Here is a 22,288-nt window from a genome sequence, read left to right on the forward strand (position 1 = left end):
TTAGCTGTATGAGTAACAGACAGTGAGGGGATTCTAGCCATTGTAGTCTCCTTAGGGCTGTGCAATGATGGCAGGAGTGGTGACAACCTGTAGCAAATTTGGCAATCTTATTGTAGCAGGGATCTAGTTTTAGTTTCAGGGACGACTGTAGGTTAATTAACAATGGTGCACCATAGGTTAGAGATGTTAGTAGGTAGGTGAGGGTGAGAGCTTGTTTAGTTGGTAAGGAGAGAAACCTGATGAGCCTGTATAATAGTCCAAGTTTTTTGTTTGTTTTGTTGATATTAGATTGGGTGTGCAGGCTGAACTTCCATGTAACTTGGAACAAAAGCACTTAACATTTAATAAAATTCTCATTTGCACCATTTGGTGTGTTATTGTTTTATCAGTCCTCATAAACATGGGAGAATATTGCACCATCCCTTTTAGTTATGTCCTCACTGGACGGGTTGGACCGTAAAGCTGTCTCCTTTGAAATAAGAACAAAACCCAGATCTCTAGTTAACCCTAGAACGTTTAGGGATTATTCTAAGGGTAAATTCCTACTACTAAGTTACTCTTTGGCAAAATGCCAGTTTTACCCAAACACTGAGAACACTACTGCCTGTGTGGAGTTGTTCATGGAAACCTTGTATAATGATACTGATAGCTGGATAGAGATAGCTGTACTTACCAAATTCAGGCTGTTGAAATTCAGCTTCAAAAGTATAAAATAAATATCAGAAGTAACCAAAACTGTTGACAAAGTAGTGCAATCCAAAAACAGCTTTATTCTAAGGAGTAAATCACCTTCTAAATATGTCTTTTCCAGAAATGCTAAAAACAAATAATTTTTGCACTAAGTTATTTAAAAACTTTCAAATATTGTACTATGACAGAGGCTTGTAATAAATACATGAATGTAAATTTAAAATACTACATAAAAAACATATTCATGAATTAATCTTTAAATATAAAGTGAATACCCAGTGTGGAAAGAAAACACTTAATACAAATACTGTGATGCCATGTTAAACTGTGCTAAAAACTGAAATAGAATAAAAAATGCACAGTACAAGAAATGTGGCTAACCAAGTGTGTTGAATTAAATGTAGCTGGGAAAGTTGGGGGAAAAATAATGTTCAATCAATGGGGCTACAAAATTAGATAGTAAACATTATAACTTATTCCTTTTGGCTTTTAAAATACTAGCCAAACTAAGCCCATCATTCAGTCCTGGATGTTTTGTGGCGTTCAATCTGATTTACCACATCAGTTCTTTTATGCTAAGCGTTGTTTCCCAGTCCCCTCCTCTCAAGTCTAGAGTGACCTTGTCCAGAACAAAAAAACGAATGGACATGTTGGCACAAGTCATAGAATGCTTAAAAAAAGCATTAGACTCCTTTTTGTTCTTGACATCGTACATGTGCTCATATATCCTACGTTTTAGTTCTCTTTCTGTTTTGCCCACATAAAATGATGGGCAGTTCTGGCAAAGCCCTATATACACTACTCCTGAAGAGTTGCAAGTGTAGTGATTCTTAGATGTTAATGTAATTTTACGAGAGGGGATATCCACATGGTCAGAATCAAGAATTAATGAGCATTGGTGCCACCTGCCACATGGAAAAGTCCCTCTCCTTTTGGAAGTGCCATAATTCTGTGCCTTGTTTCTCGAACACATGTTTTGCTCAAACATACTCTTTAAGTTAATGTCCCTTTTTCTAATAAAAGATATTCTACTGGAAAAAATGCCAGAGAATTCCTCATGTGATGAAACGATGGGCCAAAAGTTTTTTATAGTGTTTTCAATAAATTGAGCATCCTGCGAATATGTATAGACAAAGTTGTTATAAACCTTAAAGTCTGATGCTTCCTGTGCTCTGGGTGTAAAGGTCCCTGCGCCTAGAAGTGGAGGGAAATACTGATCTCTTTTCCACAAAATTTCTTCAAGAATAGCTTGAAAAAATGTGTAAGGGTAACCTCTGTTTAAAAACAGGCCTCTGAGAAATTCTGCTTCCTCCAGAAATAATTCTTTCGTGCTACATATTCTAGAAGCTCGTACTAATTGTCCCTTTATGATACCTTTTTTAATGTATGGAGGATGCCCACTATCATAATGCAAATAAGAATTGCAATATGTGTCCTTCCTGAAGATCTTGGAAACAAAACCTGATTTGTTCGGATTTTTTGTTAACTGTATATCCAAGTAGTGTAAAGTTGTGTTATTAATTTCATGTGTAAATTTGAGAAAATCTCTGGTACTGGACAAATAATCCATAAATTTAAAAAACTGCTGCTTAGAACCAGTCCACAGAATACATATATCGTCAAGATACCTTTTGTAAAAACCAATGTACTGTTTCCAATCTGTAGAGTGAATAAATTCCATTTCCCATTTATGCAGAACAATGTTCGCATAAGCTGTGGCACAAGGGGCACCCATGGCCACTCCACTCTTTTGCTTAAAAAACTCCCCATTGAAGTATATAAAGTTGTTATTTAGGACTAAATTCATGAAATCTATTATTAGGTTGATTAAATCATTACTGAGACCAGATTCCTTACTTATAACTTCTCCAAACCATTCCATCCCTTTTCCATGGGGAATGCTAGGGAACAATTCCACAATATCTATTGTAATCATGTGTAGATTGGAGTTGTCCATATCTTGATTTAAACACATTAAAAATTCCCAAGAGTCTTTGCAGATATAATTAAGACATGTTACAAAATTTTTAAGATGGAAATCGATAAATTTACTGAATGGTTCTGTTATACTACCAGCCCCTGCAACTATGGGGCGAAATTTTAAGGGATCTAAGCCCTTATGCACCTTGGGTATGCCAAATAAAATAGGGGTTCTCAGTTTAGGAACCAGTAAATAATTATGTGTCTTCTCATCAATGAAGCCTTGCATTAAAAGATCATGAATGCAGTATTTTATCTTTCCTAATGCAATGTTTAACTCATTTAAAGATATGTGCTCATACGTTTTGTCATCCTGCAGCAAATTGTGAATATAATTTTCATACTCAAGTTGCTGCATTAAAACAATGCCCCCTCCTTTATCTGGCTTCATTACCCGTATATTTTCCATCATTAATTTGTCTATTATGCCTTGCAATTTGTGAGGAAAATTAGGAGATTGTGTATTCTGTTTTTTACTGAAATTTTCTCTCCAAACCTTTTCAATTAGTTCCTCGAATATTTTTAACGTGGGGTGAGTGGGAGGGTTAAAAATGCTGCTTCTGTTAAGTGAGTGGTCCTGAGTAACTTCATTTTTAAAAAATGAAACTAAATTCAAATTTCTTATAAATAATTTGAGCTCAATTAAAAGCTTGGGAAGATAACTTGTTCTAAAAGGTACAAACTGTAACCCCTTTGTAAATAATTCAAAGAAGGTAGGTGTAATTTCTGTGTCCGTGTAGTTGTAGATAGTGAAGTTATCCAAACTATGAACACTACAGATACCCTGTTCGTTCTCCACCAAGGAGTGTGCGATGTTATTGCAAACAGGCACTTGTTTTCTACTTAACGCCTCTTCCCCCAACCGTTCTGCTGATAGTGATTTACTTTTCCCCTGGGGCTGATAGTATAACAGAACCATTCAGTAAATTTATCGATTTCCATCATAAAAATTTTGTAACAGGTCTTAATTATATCTGCAAAGACTCTTGGGAATTTTTAACGTGTTTAAATCAAGATATGGACAACTCCAATCTACACATGATTACAATAGATATTGTGGAATTGTTCCCTAGCATTCCCCATGGAAAAGGGATGGAATGGTTTGGAGAAGTTATAAGTAAGGAATCTGGTCTCAGTAATGATTTAATCAACCTAATAATAGATTTCATGAATTTAGTCCTAAATAACAACTTTATATACTTCAATGGGGAGTTTTTTTAAGCAAAAGAGTGGAGTGGCCATGGGTGCCCCTTGTGCCACAGCTTATGCGAACATTGTTCTGCATAAATGGGAAATGGAATTTATTCACTCTACAGATTGGAAACAGTACATTGGTTTTTACAAAAGGTATCTTGACGATATATGTATTCTGTGGACTGGTTCTAAGCAGCAGTTTTTTAAATTTATAGATTATTTGTCCAGTACCAGAGATTTTCTCAAATTTACACATGAAATTAATAACACAACTTTACACTACTTGGATATACAGTTAACAAAAAATCCGAACAAATCAGGTTTTGTTTCCAAGATCTTCAGGAAGGACACATATTGCAATTCTTATTTGCATTATGATAGTGGGCATCCTCCATACATTAAAAAAGGTATCATAAAGGGACAATTAGTACGAGCTTCTAGAATATGTAGCACGAAAGAATTATTTCTGGAGGAAGCAGAATTTCTCAGAGGCCTGTTTTTAAACAGAGGTTACCCTTACACATTTTTTCAAGCTATTCTTGAAGAAATTTTGTGGAAAAGAGATCAGTATTTCCCCCCACTTCTAGGTGCAGGGACCTTTACACCCAGAGCACAGGAAGCATCAGACTTTAAGGTTTATAACAACTTTGTCTATACATATTCGCAGGATGCTCAATTTATTGAAAACACTATAAAAAACTTTTGGCCCATCGTTTCATCACATGAGGAATTCTCTGGCATTTTTTCCAGTAGAATATCTTTTATTAGAAAAAGGGACATTAACTTAAAGAGTATGTTTGAGCAAAACATGTGTTCGAGAAACAAGGCACAGAATTATGGCACTTCCAAAAGGAGAGGGACTTTTCCATGTGGCAGGTGGCACCAATGCTCATTAATTCTTGATTCTGACCACGTGGATATCCCCTCTCGTAAAATTACATTAACATCTAAGAATCACTACACTTGCAACTCTTCAGGAGTAGTGTATATAGGGCTTTGCCAGAACTGCCCATCATTTTATGTGGGCAAAACAGAAAGAGAACTAAAACGTAGGATATATGAGCACATGTACGATGTCAAGAACAAAAAAGAGTCTAATGCTTTTTTTAAGCATTCTATGACTTGTGCCAAGATGTCCCTTCATTTTTTTGTTCTGGACAAGGTCACTCTAGACTTGAGAGGAGGGGATTGGGAAACAACGCTTAGCATAAAAGAACTGATGTGGCAAATTAGATTGAACGCCACAAAACATCCAGGACTGAATGATGGGCTTAGTTTGGTTAGTATTTTAAAAGCCAAAAGGAATAAGTTATAATGTTTACTATCTAATTTTGTAGCCCCATTGATTGAACATTATTTTTCCCCCAACAATAATTTTCCCCCAACTTTCCCAGCTACATTTAATTCAACACACTTGGTTAGCCACATTTCTTGTACTGTGCATTTTTTATTCTATTTCAGTTTTTAGCACAGTTTAACATGGCATCACAGTATTTGTATTAAGTGTTTTCTTTCCACACTGGGTATTCACTTTATATTTAAAGATTAATTCATGAATATGTTTTTTATGTAGTATTTTAAATTTACATTCATGTATTTATTACAAGCCTCTGTCATAGTACAATATTTGAATGTTTTTAAATAACTTAGTGCAAAAATTATTTGTTTATAGCATTTCTGGAAAAGACATATTTAGAAGGTGATTTACTCCTTAGAATAAAGCTGTTTTTGGATTGCACTACTTTGTCGACAGTTTTGGTTACTTCTGATATTTATTTTATACTTTTGAAGCTGCACTTCAACAGCCTGAATTTGGTATTTTACCAAATTAGCATTTGCTGTTACCGGTGAAGGTACTGGGTCATCTGCACTTGCTAGTTCTTAGTTTTACTTGTGTTTGCTTATTGATAGCTGTACTTACCCATAACAAATGCAGGACTAACTAAAAAAAAAAAAAAAAAAAAAAAGCCACCCACGTGGATTGAAAACATAAATATCTCATACAAGAAAAAAAAAAAATAATTTCAAAAATTAAGATGTACAATGCCCTACAAAGCAAAAAAAAAAAAAAAAAAAAAAAGCCTCATCAATCTCGCCAAGCAACTCAGTGGGCTTATCCAGTCAAAAAAAATAAAGCCAAAGCCAAATTTGAGGTAAAAACAGCATCTCAGCCAAGGACCAAGGGCTTTATTCAACTATGTCCACAACCTCAGAGGCATTACATAACATTGTACTGAATTAAATGTAAATGGACCTACCTGCACTATTAAGAAGGTTATAGCAAATCTACTGGCTGACAAATTTAGCTGCAATTTTACATCTGCTTCCCCCAAAACACTGCTCAGGAAATACCCACAACTTTAACACTCACAACAGCTACTAGGGAACAGGTCTTCAAGGTACTTTCCAAGGCTAAGAACACTGCATTGATGGACTACAATAATATCTTGGGATGCCCCCTTAACAGCTTGAAGCATGAACTTTCAGGCCTACTAAAAATCACTATTTAACCACAGGCTTTACGATGAATGGGATTGCAAAGGTTATCCCACAGCACAATGGTGGGCCATCCACAAACCTTGGAACTATCAACCCATAAGTCTGACTATTCTAATCTGATATGTAAAGCCACAAAAAAAATAATCATGGATATGTTAAATGACAACACAGGATACCTGTAGACACTATATACAACTCAGTTTGATGTCATCTAGGGCAAGGCATTCCTAATCAAATGGTGGAGATCTTCAAGAAGTCATCAAAGCAATGGATGAGGGCAAGATGATGCACACTTCCTGCCTTGATGTGGACAAAATGCCCACTCAGGCATTGTAAACAAGCTCAGTGAATTAGATATTAACCACTACATCACCTGCTGGACAACCCAATGTCTCACATACAGGACCCAAGAAGTTAGGATAGGGGATTCTACCTCCACAAAATGGATACTGACTAGCAGTGTGCCTTATATCTCAGTGCTGGAGATGCTCCTGTTTTTCATCTACTGCTCTGAAATCAAGGTGATCATCAAAGGCCTCTGGCTGACCAAGTTTACAGATGACTGCAAAGTAGGTGCAGTCATTGAATCCCCCCCCCCCCTCCATAAGATGCAAATACCCTCTAAAAAAGCCTGGCACAGACTTGCAGAAATTGTACAGTCTATATATAAAGTACCTTTTGAATTATACTGCTTCGCAAACTAGGCCAATAACTTGGTGAAACCATTAGCATACTGGAATAAGGGTAGTCTGTTAGCTGTATCTGGCACAGTCTGCTACAACAGTGAATCTACCCACATGATTTAAGCTGCAATGTTCTGTGCTTTACTCACTGACAAATTTTGCATTGCTTAATAACATCAGTAACCAAGACTCTGTTTAAAATTATTCCCTGGTGCCATGCCAATTTCATTGTAGTGTCTATACCTAAGTGTCCACATCGATCGCATGCTCACTTTATCATCTTGGCTTCCATGGGTTTCTCATTCTTGTTCCTTACTGTTGCCATTTTAATCCTTTTCTGCTTGTTAGTCATCTCTTTCAAGAAATATGGTACACAGGCATCTACATGTCCTACATGCATTTTACATTGTTGGGCTGTGTCCCAAATATTTCACCAGTCTTTGGAATCACCCTATAATGTCTTCTGATGAAACCTCCATATAGGAAACTAGGGTATCAGTACTTTATATGCTTTCTATCTGTCTGTGTAAATATAAGCTTCTTCTCCAGACCACAAACTAATGATACCTCATACTATTGTACATCGTTCAGCCCGATTATTGGAACCTGCAGAATCATCACTATTTAGTATAGTGCCAGTTTGCTAGCAGTATATCCTCCCAGTCCATGTTCTGTCATTAGTGCCACTTTTAGTACAACCGTCAGTGAACCACTCTTTCATTCTTTCTTTGTCTCAGCTGTGTCAGCTGTTCATAGGGAGGTTTCAGATACAGGAGGCGTCACTACTTTCTGATGCTCTTTCTCATTGGCATCTGTATATTCCAAAATAAGAAGTCCAGCTAATTTATTATTTGTCTGGAATATGCCAGGCACAATATTAGCTCATTCTTCTAGCTAAAACTGGCACTCATGTATTGCCACAGCTTGGATGCCTAATGTCTTCATCAAGGTATAATCACAAAACTACCTCTGGAGAGGGTAGTATACCTTTACAGTCACTATGATGTTTTATTATTTTTTTTTCAGCATGATCTAGAGCAGTCTACACAGCTAACACATGTTGCTCTAAGGGGCTATATCATACTTGTGTTCAAGTAAAACTTTTGAACCAAAATCCATGTGGTTGTTTCTTTCCTTTGTGGTCTTTTTGCCAAAGCCCCCAGGTCATTACATTGTTTTGAACAGTCACTTCACGAGTAAATGATTGCTGGGAGTATACCAGACCCAATCCGATGTTTTGTCATAAGGCATTTGTCATTTAATGGAATTCTGTTTGCTGCTTTGGGCCCCTGTAAAAACAGACTTCTGGGTCACTTGGTAGATGGAAATACAAATGTAGATGGATGCAAAAATCAGTCCAAGATGGGGTTAAATGCTGTCAGAAACCCCATCACTCCAAGAAAGGCTAGTGTCTATTGCTTTGTTTTTGGTATCTGTATCCATTCTTTTGCTGCAGCTGGCAGTCCTGGTTTTGGTCCATTCCATAATATTCTGAGAAACTTCCTCATTGTGTTTCATTTCTATTCACAGCCCATCCATGATGCTGAAAATTATGTATTACAATTTGTAGTGCAACTTCCACATCAGGTTTCTCTCCTGTAATCATAATGTCATCAGTGTAATGGAACACATGCACCTTTTTAAGCTGCAGTTTAGCAGTGTCTTTTGTTACTAGTCCATGACAAAGGGTGGTGCTGTGTACATATACCTGGAGTAGCTCTAGAAAGTAGTACTGTCTACCCTTCCAGGAAAGACACATTTTGCTTTGCTTTCTTGTGCTACTGAACCAAAAAAGAAAGCATTAGTTAAGTCAACAACTGAATGATGTGGTAAAGTAACTGAATATAATTTTTCCGCAAATCCTCATCATCAGTAGTAGCAGCTGCCAGTGATGGTGCAACTTGATTCAGTCCTCTGTATTCTACTGCAGTCTTCCACAGTCCATCAGGCTTCTTCAGTGGTCACATGGGACTGTTTAATGGACTCACAGATGGTTCAGTTATGCTGAGCTGCAGCAACTCTCAAGCTATTTCTAATATCACAATGTGTCCATCAGATATTCAGCGCTGTTTCATGTTCATGACTGCCTTTAGAGGTAGGAATATAAATCTGTTCCCACCAGGCTTTACCACAAATGTATTGACTGAGCAGTGTCACACCCCAACTTTGAAGCTCCTGCTATGTCTTTAAGGTTGTTCCTATGAGAGTATCTGAATGCCAGTTGTGCTTTGAGTACTTTACTGAGCATAACGTTTCACTAGTACAGACAATGGATATCTGTTTGATGAAGAAGCATATCTCCATCTCTGCAGAATGGAGGTGAGGGGGATGTAAGACATTGAGCAGAGGCACAAATAAGGTGGAAGAAGGCATTTGCTTAAATTATGCACAATTTTTAAAGAAAGAATGAGAGCTGGGTATGAATGAAGTTATGGAATAAAAGAACAATAAAACTGACAAAATGCTGGAGCAAAGTATTACGGAACCACAAAGTACAAGATGAATAAACAGAAACATTACCAGTGCTTAAGCAGTTCAAAGAATTATATCATGTAGAGGTAAAGGAAGGACAGCTTTGGGGAGCGATAGAGTGGGTTATAACCTGTACTGCAACATTGTGGTTCAAAACCACATACCTATTTGTGGATTGAGGGTATTTTGAAAAGAAGGCTTGATATGTCATGGGTATTAAAAAATATGTGAATGTAACCGTTTTATTGAGTTAAGAGTGTGTTGATTAAGGATAAAATAGCTCTTTATGAATCTTTATTTTTTTATCCAAAATTAGATATAAAAAGATAACTTATGGGTATACTGGCTTTTGATTAAAGGTGAATGCAGTTACCCAGAACATGTCAGAAGTGGAATAAGAATGTGGCAAAATTTACCAAATTTATGACTGTTAAGGAAAGTGTAGGAAGATGACTATATTTGTTTAATTAATATTCTGAGTCCTAAAAATACTATTGGTAATAATGGGAATGCCGCTGTATGTCTGGGTTTGATATGAAGGAAAATCTGGAAAAAACTGAATTGTTTGAAGAATCTTTTATTGTATGTGCACATGAAGTTATTTGCTTTTTATTGCAATAGCAGTAAACTATTACATTAAAAATGATCCACATACTCTCACATATAAATAAATAAAATATTTACACATTTCTTTGCATCTGTATAACATTGCATTTTTCCAATGCCCGATGTGTTGGGTTTAGGTGAAAAATATCACAATCCTTTTTTTGGGAATTTGCCTCATCTGGTTCTCATATAATATTACCAGTCACTGTAAAGAACTTGCAGTCCTTCATTTTCTCCCCACCACTGGGGTAAAAAAAAAATACTGATTCTCTGAGAAGTCACATATCTTTCTTGTGTAACATCTTCTTTCCATCCTGCAAACCTATTGAGTCTTTGGAGATTCACAACTTTTTTTACTGTATACCAATCAGAGTGCTCAAATTAAACCTCATATCACAGATACAGGGACAGAAAACTGATTTCTCCTTTGCCAAAAGTCAATTTTAAGTTCTATTTAAGCACATAAGAGAGCCTAGAACAAAACAGATGATGGTGACAATTCCAAGAAATGTCAATAGTATTCATCTTGGGTTGACTGTAAATTATTTGTAAACACCAAGAAAATTCAAAATTGTGGAATAAAGAAGTTGCAGAGTTCCACGACAGATTTACCTTTTATTAAACAAAAAGAAGTAAGCGCTTTCACGATCTACCCAGATCGCTTCTTCAGACTGTATTACAATGTCAAACTATCTAACCAAGCATTTTAAAGCTTTACCTATTAACACATTGCAGTTAATTAGTCACAATTACCTACTTAAAGCTGTAAGTAATTTACATACAGATACCTTTCAGTAAGAACTTTTTTTAAAAACCAGCACTTCTTATTAGCCATTGGCATTACATTGTATCAGGTTCTATCTTAAAAAGCAACACAGATTATATAATATTATATATAACAAAATAAAAAATATATACAAATATATATGTATATTTATAAAAAATATAAAGATAAATACATTACCAAGAAAATTCACCCAGCTTTCACTCACAAGATACTGAGATTTGACTGCTTAGCCTGTCTGTCAGTGTATTTTCTTTGACTGGCATTCAAACATTCAACAGAATCAGATTCATGTGAATAACCCGTTCCTAAATAATCTCACCAAGTCTGCACACAGTGTACAAATTGGCCCTCTATATCACTGTTGCATTCTCTTGTCAGTTTGCAGATCCCTAGATTTAATTCTCACTAATCCGATGGAGAGCTAACTCTTTTTGAGGCTGATGTAGTGCTTCCTCTGACATAAGGATCACTGGTACTGAAATGCAGGTTCCCTACATAAGCTCACCAACATAATATATAGCATCTGTTATCCAGCATGGAAAAGGGATTGGAGGAACAAAAGACAATCCTATATTGAACACATTCTGGTTGCATTACCAGTGTAATTCTGTCACCAGAGCATCAATGCAAGATTGTACTCCAGCAACTGACAATGGCACCATATTGACATTTAGGGACTCACAAAACTGAGTCCTGAAAAACAAAAACAAAAAGACTGGAAACCTAGAAGACCTAAGATAGAACATTGTTGTGCATTTGCAGAGAAAGGCCATATGCACCCCCAACGTGGAGAACAATCTCCCCATGCCCTCAAACATACATTTTATATATATATATATATATATATATATATATATATATATATATATATATATATATATACATATATATATTTGTGAGTGTGTGTGTATATTCATATATATATATATATATATATATATATATATATATATATATGTATATCTGTGCTGCAGACTGTGCTTGGAATAAAACTTTATTTGCAACCACTGCTGTTTCATTTTCTCTGTGCTGGCGTACTTTTGGTGACATATATCTATATATATATATATATATATATATATATATATATATATATAGGTCTGCTTTAGTTCACTGAAATCCCGTTTCACTGCCTTTCATTTCACTGAGACAAATCACCTAAATTTCACAACACTGACAACTCATTTCACTGAATTTCATTTCACCGACAGCTTCAATGCTAAATTTCAAAGACTAAATGGGAACCACAGACAAAATGACCACCTCTTTCCACAACTTAAAAATTACTTACGTATCTTCTTAACATAAACCAGACAATATAAAACCAAACTAAGTGGGGGGCTATGACACCCACACCCACCCTAACAATATATACTAAATCCAGGATCGCACTACAGTGGGGATAAGGGCATATACCTTTTACTTGCTTAACAGTACTCTACACACTGCCTCTACTGCTGGGAATGCATAAAACATCTGCCATATTACTTTAGATACTTCCCATACAAATGTAAAGAGACATACCCACATTTAAAAACAATGCAACACCACATTCTACATGACTATCGGTATTCTGACAGTCAGCACTGTAAGTTACAGAAATTCTTTCTATCAAAAACAAGTCAAAGGCGAATAGCAACCCACATCAAGTCTCTAGCTTACAATTCAGTGAAATGAGATTCAGTGAAATGAATTTTCAGTATTGTGAAAATCAGGTGATTGGGTCTCAGTGAAATGGGATTTCATTGATGTAAAGTAGACCTGTATAAATATATATATATATATATATATATATATATATATATATATATATATATATGGATTCACTTCATAACACTGAAACTTCATAATACTGAAAATGACAAAACTTCATAATACTGAAGACCAAAATACTGAAAGCTCAAAATACTGAACACTCAAAATACTGAAACTCAAAATACTGAAAACACATATTATGCATAAACTCAGCTTAAACAACATAAATCATAGCAATTTCTACCAAATATATGCAGGGGGGCAAGCCCCCCTGCACTCACCCTGCTAATTATATATATCTACTCCAAGATTGCACTTAACTACACTATCTGCAATCTTGGATTTGATATATTTAATTAGCAGGGGTGTGCAACCCACAAGGGGGTGCAGGGGACGTGCCCCCCTGCATATATTTGGTAGAAATTGTTATGATTTATGCTGTTTAAGCTGAGTTTACGCATATGTGTTTTCAGTATTTTGAGTTTCAGTGTTTTGAGTATTCAGTATTTTGAGCTTTCAGTATTTTGGTTTCAGTATTTTGAGTTTCAGTATTTTGATATTTCAATGTTATGAAGTGAATCCATATATATATATATATATATATATATATATATATATATATATATATATATATATTTATATATATATTTATATATATATATGTGTGTGGGATCTGTACAGATCCCTAAATGCACTTTCCACCGAAGCAGAAATCACCGAGCATACTTAACCGAAAGTGCTGTTTACCGAAGAAGCACTTTCGGATAAGTATGCTCGTTGTGCCAGTCATACTATGGTGCAGATAAGAGAAAATTCTCTTTTCCCCACTGTAGTGTGACCTTGGAGTGAGAATATTAAAGTCGGGGGGGTGGGGAGTGCAGGGGGGCTTGCCCCTCTGCATAGAAGTAGGTTTAATGGTTTTTTTTAAACATACTTTACCGTAAGCGCTTTTTTGGTGAAAGCACTTTCGGGAAAGTATGTTCGGTGATAATGGATTCAGACTTTTGATCTTTCGAAAGTCCTAGATCCATAAAAATATATATATATATATATATATATATATATATATATATATATATATATATATATATATCGAGTCTAAGAACATCTGTTCCTCTGAAAAAAGGGAAATATTCTGACAAATGGCGATATGGCAATTCTGGATTTGTCCTGATTTTTAGTCAGTATCCACATTCTGAGACCCACCATTTCACATGGTTACCTCTGAGCAAGCTACTTCCAGTGATTGTACAGTCGCCACCAATTTTTTCATGTGCAGCTATACTGCGTACTATGATCATGGCTGTGAATATGTATTCAAGGAGTTTTAAAATCATCCTGGCTATCAATTGGTTTTACTATCATATTCAATAATTGCTGCCATGTAGAATGCCATAGCGTGATTTAAATTCCTGCCATTTTCTAGGTGGCTTCACTACTCTACCAAATCTGGTTAATTTGTTGTCACATCAGAAGGGTAACTACATCTGGCTGAGACAACCTAGCAATTAATGCATTATTACTCTCTAATGAAGCTTAATAGGCAGAATCTAAAATGTGCCTCTTTCAGTGCAGTCTTAACTATCTGTCACATATTCCTTACCAGGTAAGGGTCACCTCCTGGAATTATTCTGTTACATTTGATATTCTGTAAGAGCTACAATTGTTTTGGAATGAAGTTAAGTCCTGTTTTGTAGAAATACGTTCTATTTCTTCTAAAGAGGTGACCTTCTCTTGTCTTGTATAAATAAAATCTTGGAGTTGCAGTTGTTCTCACTATTTCAGTTTCTTCTTTCTCTGTATGTCCATCAGCTAAAGTTTGTACTCTCACTCCTTTCTCTGGTTTAAAGAGGTTAAACCACTTGCTGTTTTGTCATAGCACATGATATGTTTTCTCTGAACTTCTGACGACTTTGTACATTTTTGTTGTGGCCTCAGGCTGAAACAACACTGAAGATATTGTAAGTTTTCTATGGACTGTTCTCCAAATTGGTAATTGTAAAGGAGCAAACCAAACAGATTGTAAAGCTAGACAACATTCTAATGTTGCACTAAGTATTGTTCTTTCCATTTGAGCTTTACACTGTGGACATCCTAGGATGGTAGCAGTGTGTTTAAACTCCAGTTCTTTACACTACTGTCTGTGGTCATGTAATCCAATGCATAAAGAATATTGCCTTAAGTATTTGTATACGATTAAATGAGGTGCCACTCTGTTTCATCACATTGGGATACTTTGAATAGTAAATCCAAGCACATTAGATAGGAAAGGCCATTAGCAAATAGCCTTTCTGGAATTTCCTGTGGTACTGCCTCCATTTGCATATCACTTCTGTGAAATATATTGCATAACTGACAATTCTTTTTTATCATCTTCATCTGATGAGACAATTCTGGACAAAGCATAACCTTTCATACAAGTGACACTTCTCAGCTCCAAGATGTGCTTCATGGATTCTTTTCAGCATTTTATCTCAATTGTAGTTAGTGGAATCTGTAGGATTTGAACTGTAGACCTTGTACATAGTTTATTTCATCACACTGCATGTAATACACTTAAAAGTCAGTGGAACTCTTTTCATTTTACCTGGCCGTGGTCACATCATCATTTCTATCTGCTACCAAATTTCATTATCAGACTCTGTACAGCCTTTTCTTACATACTGGCAGATAAGAATCATTGATATCACTAAGTCTTGATTCGGCTATGCCTCTTTATTTTCTTTCAAGTAAGATCTACTCAATACATCCGCCATATGCTTTTTTGTTCCCAGTTTATGCAGACCTGCCAGGTCGGTAAAGTCTGCAATCTCTTCGGTGATATAATGGTATTCTACAGACACTGTAATAGCATACGGTCTGTCTTAACACAAACTTCCATGCGCACTCAGAATTTCTAAGGGCCATACTCTACAACTAGCATTTCTTTTTCAGTGCTAGCAAATCACATACATGTCTCATTCAACATCCTACAGTCACAGGCAACTGTCTTGTAGCAACACAGCTCATATATCAAATTAACCACACTGTGTCCTTCTCAAGTAATCTTTTTAGCAGCAGAGATACTACCGACAAGTTTGGAATCATTACAAGAAATTTTAGCACCGCTTGTTTTATTGACATTTATTGATATTTCTTTTTTTTTTTCATTTCGACTATTGTTTTTATCTCTGTATCAGATTGCCCACACTGATATGCCATAACATGTTCCAAGTATTCATTTATTTGCTTATTTATTTATTTTATTTTATTTACATTTGTTTACTGGGTAGTATCCAAATGGGCCAGGGACCCATTTTCAGCAGAGACCCGGGGAAAAAAGTTCCGATACAAGTATTAGACAGTATCATAACAAGTAACATAAAAATGCCTTAAAGACGCTTATTGAAAATAAAGATGTTTAAATTACTAAGGCTGATAAGGGTAACACCGTGGTAGTCATGGACTATGGGTTTTATGAAGAAAGTATTTTAGATATTTTATCAGATGGTGGCTTTTATTGTGAAGTGAACTGGAGTGAAATTAATACGGGCTATAATTTTATTGACTCATTAATTGAAGAATGGGTAGCTGAAGGAAGAATTAATAATTAATTGGCTATTTTAGTACTAAGAAGCCTAGATTGGGGAGGTTTTTCGGCCTTCCCAAGATTCATAACTATTTGGATAAGCCAAGTTTTAGGCCTTTAGTGGTTAATGATGGGAGCAAAAGTGAATCCATGGCTGTATTTGTTGATAAATGTTTACAATCAGGAGTTATTACAGCTGAATCATATATTAAGGATTCATTTGATTTTATGCAAAGTGTATAAAAAGTATCTCTGTAGGAAAGGGTACATGGTTGGTCACTGCAGATGTGTGTTCTTTATATACTGTAATTCCTAATGATGAAGGAATTGAAAGAGTTACAGACATTTTGACAGGTTGTTTAGGTTTTGCTGCTGATTAAATTAGTTTGTTATCTGAATTATTGGATGTGATATTATCTTATAATTATTTTACTTTTGATAACAGATTTTTTAAACAATGCAAGTTGGGAAAGGGAGTATGTTTTCAATTCTAGATTTGCTGCTTATATTCATTTTTATACATGATAGTGGGACAGTGGCTCTGTGGATAGGTGAGTGGTCTTGTCAGACATACTATAACAACAGTAGGTATGCAGTCTGGTCCTATACTTATGTGGTTGGGAAAACGACATGCTACAGTTGGTGCAGTATGGCTGACACACACATGATCCTAGAAGGGGTCATTTGCATGTGTGCTTCATGCATGTAGCTCTGCAGATACATAATAGCACATAGAGTATCTTACCCATCTGTGTAGTATTTCTTTTATAAATCATACATGGCCCTGGCACACCATTCTGCTGCTTATCTGTCCTATTCTGTGAGGCAGAAGGACAACATTTAGAAATTCCACCTTAAGTGTTCCTGGTGCACAATGGAGCTATCACAATGACTGCTGCAGAATAGGACTCCCCTTAAGGATATTTGAAAGATAACAAACAGGGAAAACTCTTGCAGCATAAATCAATTATCCTAAAGTTGCCATACCTTATATGCTAATAAGCAGGTGGAAACAAAGTTAGGCAACATTTTACCTTGGCATTGCATCTAAACGAAGGCAAGAGATTTGTTCAGCATGTTGTGTGTCGTTCAGTGAAATGAAATGACTTCTCTTCTGCAAAAAAAAAAAAAAAAAAAAAAATACAAACACGTTTACTTTTAATAGCAGAGATAAGTAGAAAGACTTTACTCAAAGGCATTCAGGACATGCAATCCAGAGCACTGAACCACAAGTTGGCAGAAGTGGCGAGACACAAGTGCACAAAAGCTGTACTCTGAAATAAAAGTAAGCTTTTCAACAGCTAAACCAAATTATGCTTTCAAATGAGGGTCTCGTTTATAAAAACTTATGAACAGTTTGCCCAGCAGTCAATGTTCTCTTGCTCACTTACCTTCTGAAATGACAGGCAAAACTATTGACTGCACTGCCATTACCTGTCTTGATCAGTTATCCCCTGCACTACAATGCAGCTCGTGATTATGAAACTTGATCTGTGTGGACATTACTGTGTATGTTTAAAAACGTGCACAACCCATCACCAGACGAGATCAATAGAGACAATTTAGAGCCAATCACTGCTACTCTGACTGCTTTTAAAACTTCTCAGCAAAACCAGTGATACTTCATATCATTGATGGCAAACCCTGCAATCGAATGTAAAATTACACAATGTTCACATCTGATGTTAGCAGTTAACTAGTTGTTGGTGAGAAGGAGATGAGAAAAGGCTTGGAAGAGAACTGGTTAGCACCGTAGCCTTTATGGGTAAGATTCTGCAGTACTGCCTTGTCCAACGAATCTGCTTGTGGTTTTTTTGTCATTATTTTTTTTAACTCAGATACCATATAAGGAATGAGACGGAACATGCTTGTTTGTTAATGATGGCACTGCACAGGCAGTTGCAGATACAAATGAGTAATGAAAAATGTCCAAGGGTTAAACTTATGTCATTGTAATGGATATAGCAGCTTGGCTTAAATGCACAGAAGGAAAAGATCATGCACTGGGGGAATTGCAAAAGGCAAAGTAACTGTGAACTGTGAAGGACTATTATGCTTGGAGCTAATAATTTCAGGAAGCACAGATCACAGATTACAGACTAAAAAAGAAGTTGAAAACAATGGGCTAGCCACTCTGCAATGTAAACACTGTCTTGGTGATTAGGTCACAGTCACTAATGCTGATAAGAAATCCTGACTCCAAATGAAAATGGTACAATGGGGATTGGTGACAATGACAACAAATGATACACTGCCACATAGTGTTAGAGAATTGTCATTTGGGGACAAGAGAAGATCCTTTGTAAAGCCAAGAATAAAGTATGGGCAAGAGAGGTGAGAGTAATACCTTCAACTTTATTATCAGGATAAACGCATAGAAGCAGAAGAGTTAATTAGGTTAAGGACAGGTTGGATAGTGCAGTTGCAAGGCTGTTTATAACAGCCTACATTTGTAAGAGAAATGATGAAACATAATGTTATTAACACAGAGATGTCAAACGGGTGTCTTACCTGGCAGTGTGGTGTTCAAGCAAGAGGGGCCCTCACAATGAATTAAAAAAATAAGATTCTGGGGTGATGAGGTGAACCAGGGGAGAAAAAAGTTGTCTGAAGGAAGAGAGTTTTATTGTGAAGCTTGAGTTATGTGAGATACTACAGACAGACTAAATAGTAGTGCCTGTAACACCAAAACTATGCTTGTAGTATAATAATATAGAATTTATCCTCTGCTTATCTTCCCCAAATTTATGACACTACCTATTAATGCTTCCTCACCCTTTATGTGTGAAAGAAATTAACACTGTCATAATGGAGGAGAACCAGAACATTCAGTAGTAACATGTATGTATTCATTTAATACTATTTGGTATTTTTTTACAATGTAAAACTGGCCCTACAGCACCTTTACCAAGTCCCATTTGATGAGAGATGTTTTTAGTCACATATATTTAAACTGGTTAGCAGAAACATGTGACTGAATACTGCCTAAGGAGTTTGCTAATTCCCTGAAAATATATACAACTGTAATAATTCATACACTGGTTGTTATTAGGCTTTATTCCCTCCTCCCCCTTGTGCAATGCACCTATATATATATATATATATATATATATATATATATATATATATATATATATATATATATATATATATATATATATATATATATATATATATATTAAAATATGGATTCACTACTGAATCCCAAAATTACACAATTTCGAAGCTCAAAATACCGAGACTATAAGCCAGAAACCTCATATTACCGAAATGTTAATACCGCGAAATTCAAAATCGCGAAAGTACTACATACATACAGCACACACACAAACATACACACAGCCTCCCCCCATAACCAAATAAACCACCATACACTAAAGATAAGCACACATTACAGCCCCTCACACACACACACACACACACACACACACACACACACACACACACACACACACACACACACACACACACACACACACACCACAGTCACAACACACACTTACACATACTAAATCCCCTCACAAACACACTTACACACACATACTTACCTGAACCACAACACCAGAAGCGCTAACTCAAAATCCATTAACATCGGGATTTTGAATTTTGTGCTTCTGGTCTTTCAGTAATGTGGGGTTTCGGCTACATGGTCTCGAACTTTTGAAATTCGACATTTCAAAGGTTCAAGATTCAGTAGTGTTCCCATATATATATATATATATATATATATATATATATATATATATATATATATATGTATATAGAAAGAAACATACACATTCATATACAAATATACATACTATGGACATACATGGATGCACTTGTCATATTTCAGTAAAAACATTTTAATATATTTTGGCAACAGCATCAGACCCTTAACTGGGGCAGAACAAAAGAGTGTGTGACCTGGACACAAGTGTGTGTGATTGGCAAGTGCTGATGATGCGAGATTGCAGATGTTGTTACTGCATTTTCCAGTCACTGCACCACACCAAACTGCTGATTTTATTTACATACACACACACACACACACACACACACACACACACACACACACACACACACACACACACACACCAACGACTTGACTCTAAAAAGCACTACACTTAGCACAAAGCGTAGCTGCAGTAGGCATAATAGCCAGCAGCAGATGATCCAGAAGCATAATCCTGAGGGATGTTGAGTGTTTGCAGCTGGCAGCTTAATGCAGTCTGGCTATATTCATTACACCCTTTCCCAGTACACATAGACAGACACAAAGACACAGAGACAGAGTTAAATGTCTCATTCACAAAAACAACCAGAAAGTGTTGTGTCTCAGAGCAGGTAGTTCTATGGCTTAGAGTAATATGTGAAAGAAATAAGCAGTGAGCATGTTTCAGCCAGAAATGAAGATTAAACTGCACTGCCAAGTTAGCTTCTCTGTGTGACTACTACTGCTACGTGTGCACCTTAGGTCCCTTTGTAACCTTTGCTGTACATGAAAATGGATGCACATTCTGCTCACCTATCCTCTCAACAAAGACCACCCCTCCTTATCCCAAGCCACAGTCAAGTTATTGAGACTTCAGTCTCACTAAGCTGCTTAGTGGCATAGCACAGGGCAGGAGGTTCACTAATACATTTTTCATGAGGCTTATATTTGCAGGAACTGGCTTTGCATAGGGCAGTAAGTTCAGTAATTAATTTTTCACAAGTGTTACATTTACAGGTTGCTCTGTTTCATAAGGTAACAGCTTGGTAAGTGTTCCGAGAGCTGTCATCTTCATTTTTCTGAACATGGCCCATGATCCTCTTTTGGAATTCAAGAAAGGCTCAATCTCTTGTTTCAGCATAGACCACATTTGTGTAGCACATTTAGGATCGAGCAGTAATTATTAACTATTCCTGTTGAGTGCAATCATTAAATCAGAGAATGCTAGTCATAAAGAAATAAACTGCAGGACAAAAATCAGTGCATATCTCTAATAAAATGTCCACTGTACTATACAAGGACTATGCTTAACAAACAATGCCCATGGTTCTAAGGCTGACATGGTGGTGCCCATGGTTCTAAGGCTGACATGGTGGAAACATGGCATTTATTAGCCAGTGGCTTGTGGTGCCAAGAGAGGATTGACTAACCCCCAGGTGATTCCTCAGTGATTGTGGCCCTCTGCCTGTAGCAAGGCTTCCTGGCATCCTATCATGTCTCTTGCAAGACAGTCATGGTGTCCCAGTGGCATGGAAACTAGCTGTGTATGCAGCATATCTATGAAGTGGTGTGATTTGAGAGATAGGGCCAAGCATACCAGAGTGATGTAGTGTGCCTCCAATAACACTATAGGAAGGACAGTGAAATAAAAGGAATACCCAATAAACCAGGCAACTGAGTATGTGCAAGACAAAAGGAGCTGGCTATCAGCAATCAGTATTACATATGAATATACAGAGGTTGCAGAGGCTTGCTGCTAAACAGAGTTTTACATGCTCACACATTTGAATTTCTGAATGCTGTCTTGTGACTGATATTTTCATCATAATGGCACTAAATGTTTTTGTTAGCATTTCTTCAGAACAACACAGAAGAGTCAGTAACCAGTTAACATTTTCTTGCTACACGTTCGTCTGTTAATAGTGTATTACAGAAAACATATTTGTTGTGCTTCACCAGCCTTTCAATAAGACTTGAAGCATTTCTCTACTCTTGTCAAAGATACAGGGTCACACAAACATTAAATAGCATTTAATTCAATTCACTATTTTAAACTTGTAAATCAGTTTGAGATTTTATTTTCCAATATTCTGTATGAATTACTCATCAAAGCAATTCAGAACTACAAGCTGTAATGCTTTCTGATACATACCATTTTTTTTTCGTACTGTAAAATATAATAGATGGCATCACTTTAATCTGCTTCCAATATACACCTAAACACTTTGTAATTATGGTCTTTAGTTATTGTTTTAAAAAGCACATTAGTAGTTTTTCAGCGTGGGAAAAACTGAAACCTGTGAATGCTTTATCTATTAATATTCACTGTAATCATCTTTAAACCAGGATACAGCTATGAT

At 36.2% G+C, this 22,288-nt stretch overlaps 1 protein-coding gene across 2 annotated transcripts in view; it reads right to left on the minus strand.

The window, feature by feature from the left end:
• Nucleotides 1-22,288, minus strand: part of SLC4A4 (solute carrier family 4 member 4) — a 1,959,050-nt gene that overhangs the window by 5,781 nt on the left and 1,930,981 nt on the right. For both annotated transcript variants that reach the window (XM_044061142.1, XM_044061141.1), the window contains one exon: nucleotides 17,269-17,348. In XM_044061142.1, coding sequence (XP_043917077.1) covers nucleotides 17,305-17,348 — 44 coding nt within the window. In that variant the 3' untranslated portion in view covers nucleotides 17,269-17,304. The remainder of the gene's footprint in view (nucleotides 1-17,268; nucleotides 17,349-22,288) is intronic.

Source organism: Protopterus annectens, chromosome 2.part0 (genome assembly GCF_019279795.1).
Source record: "Protopterus annectens isolate FY-2018-M chromosome 2.part0, PAN1.0, whole genome shotgun sequence".
Lineage (NCBI taxonomy): Eukaryota > Metazoa > Chordata > Ceratodontiformes > Protopteridae > Protopterus > Protopterus annectens.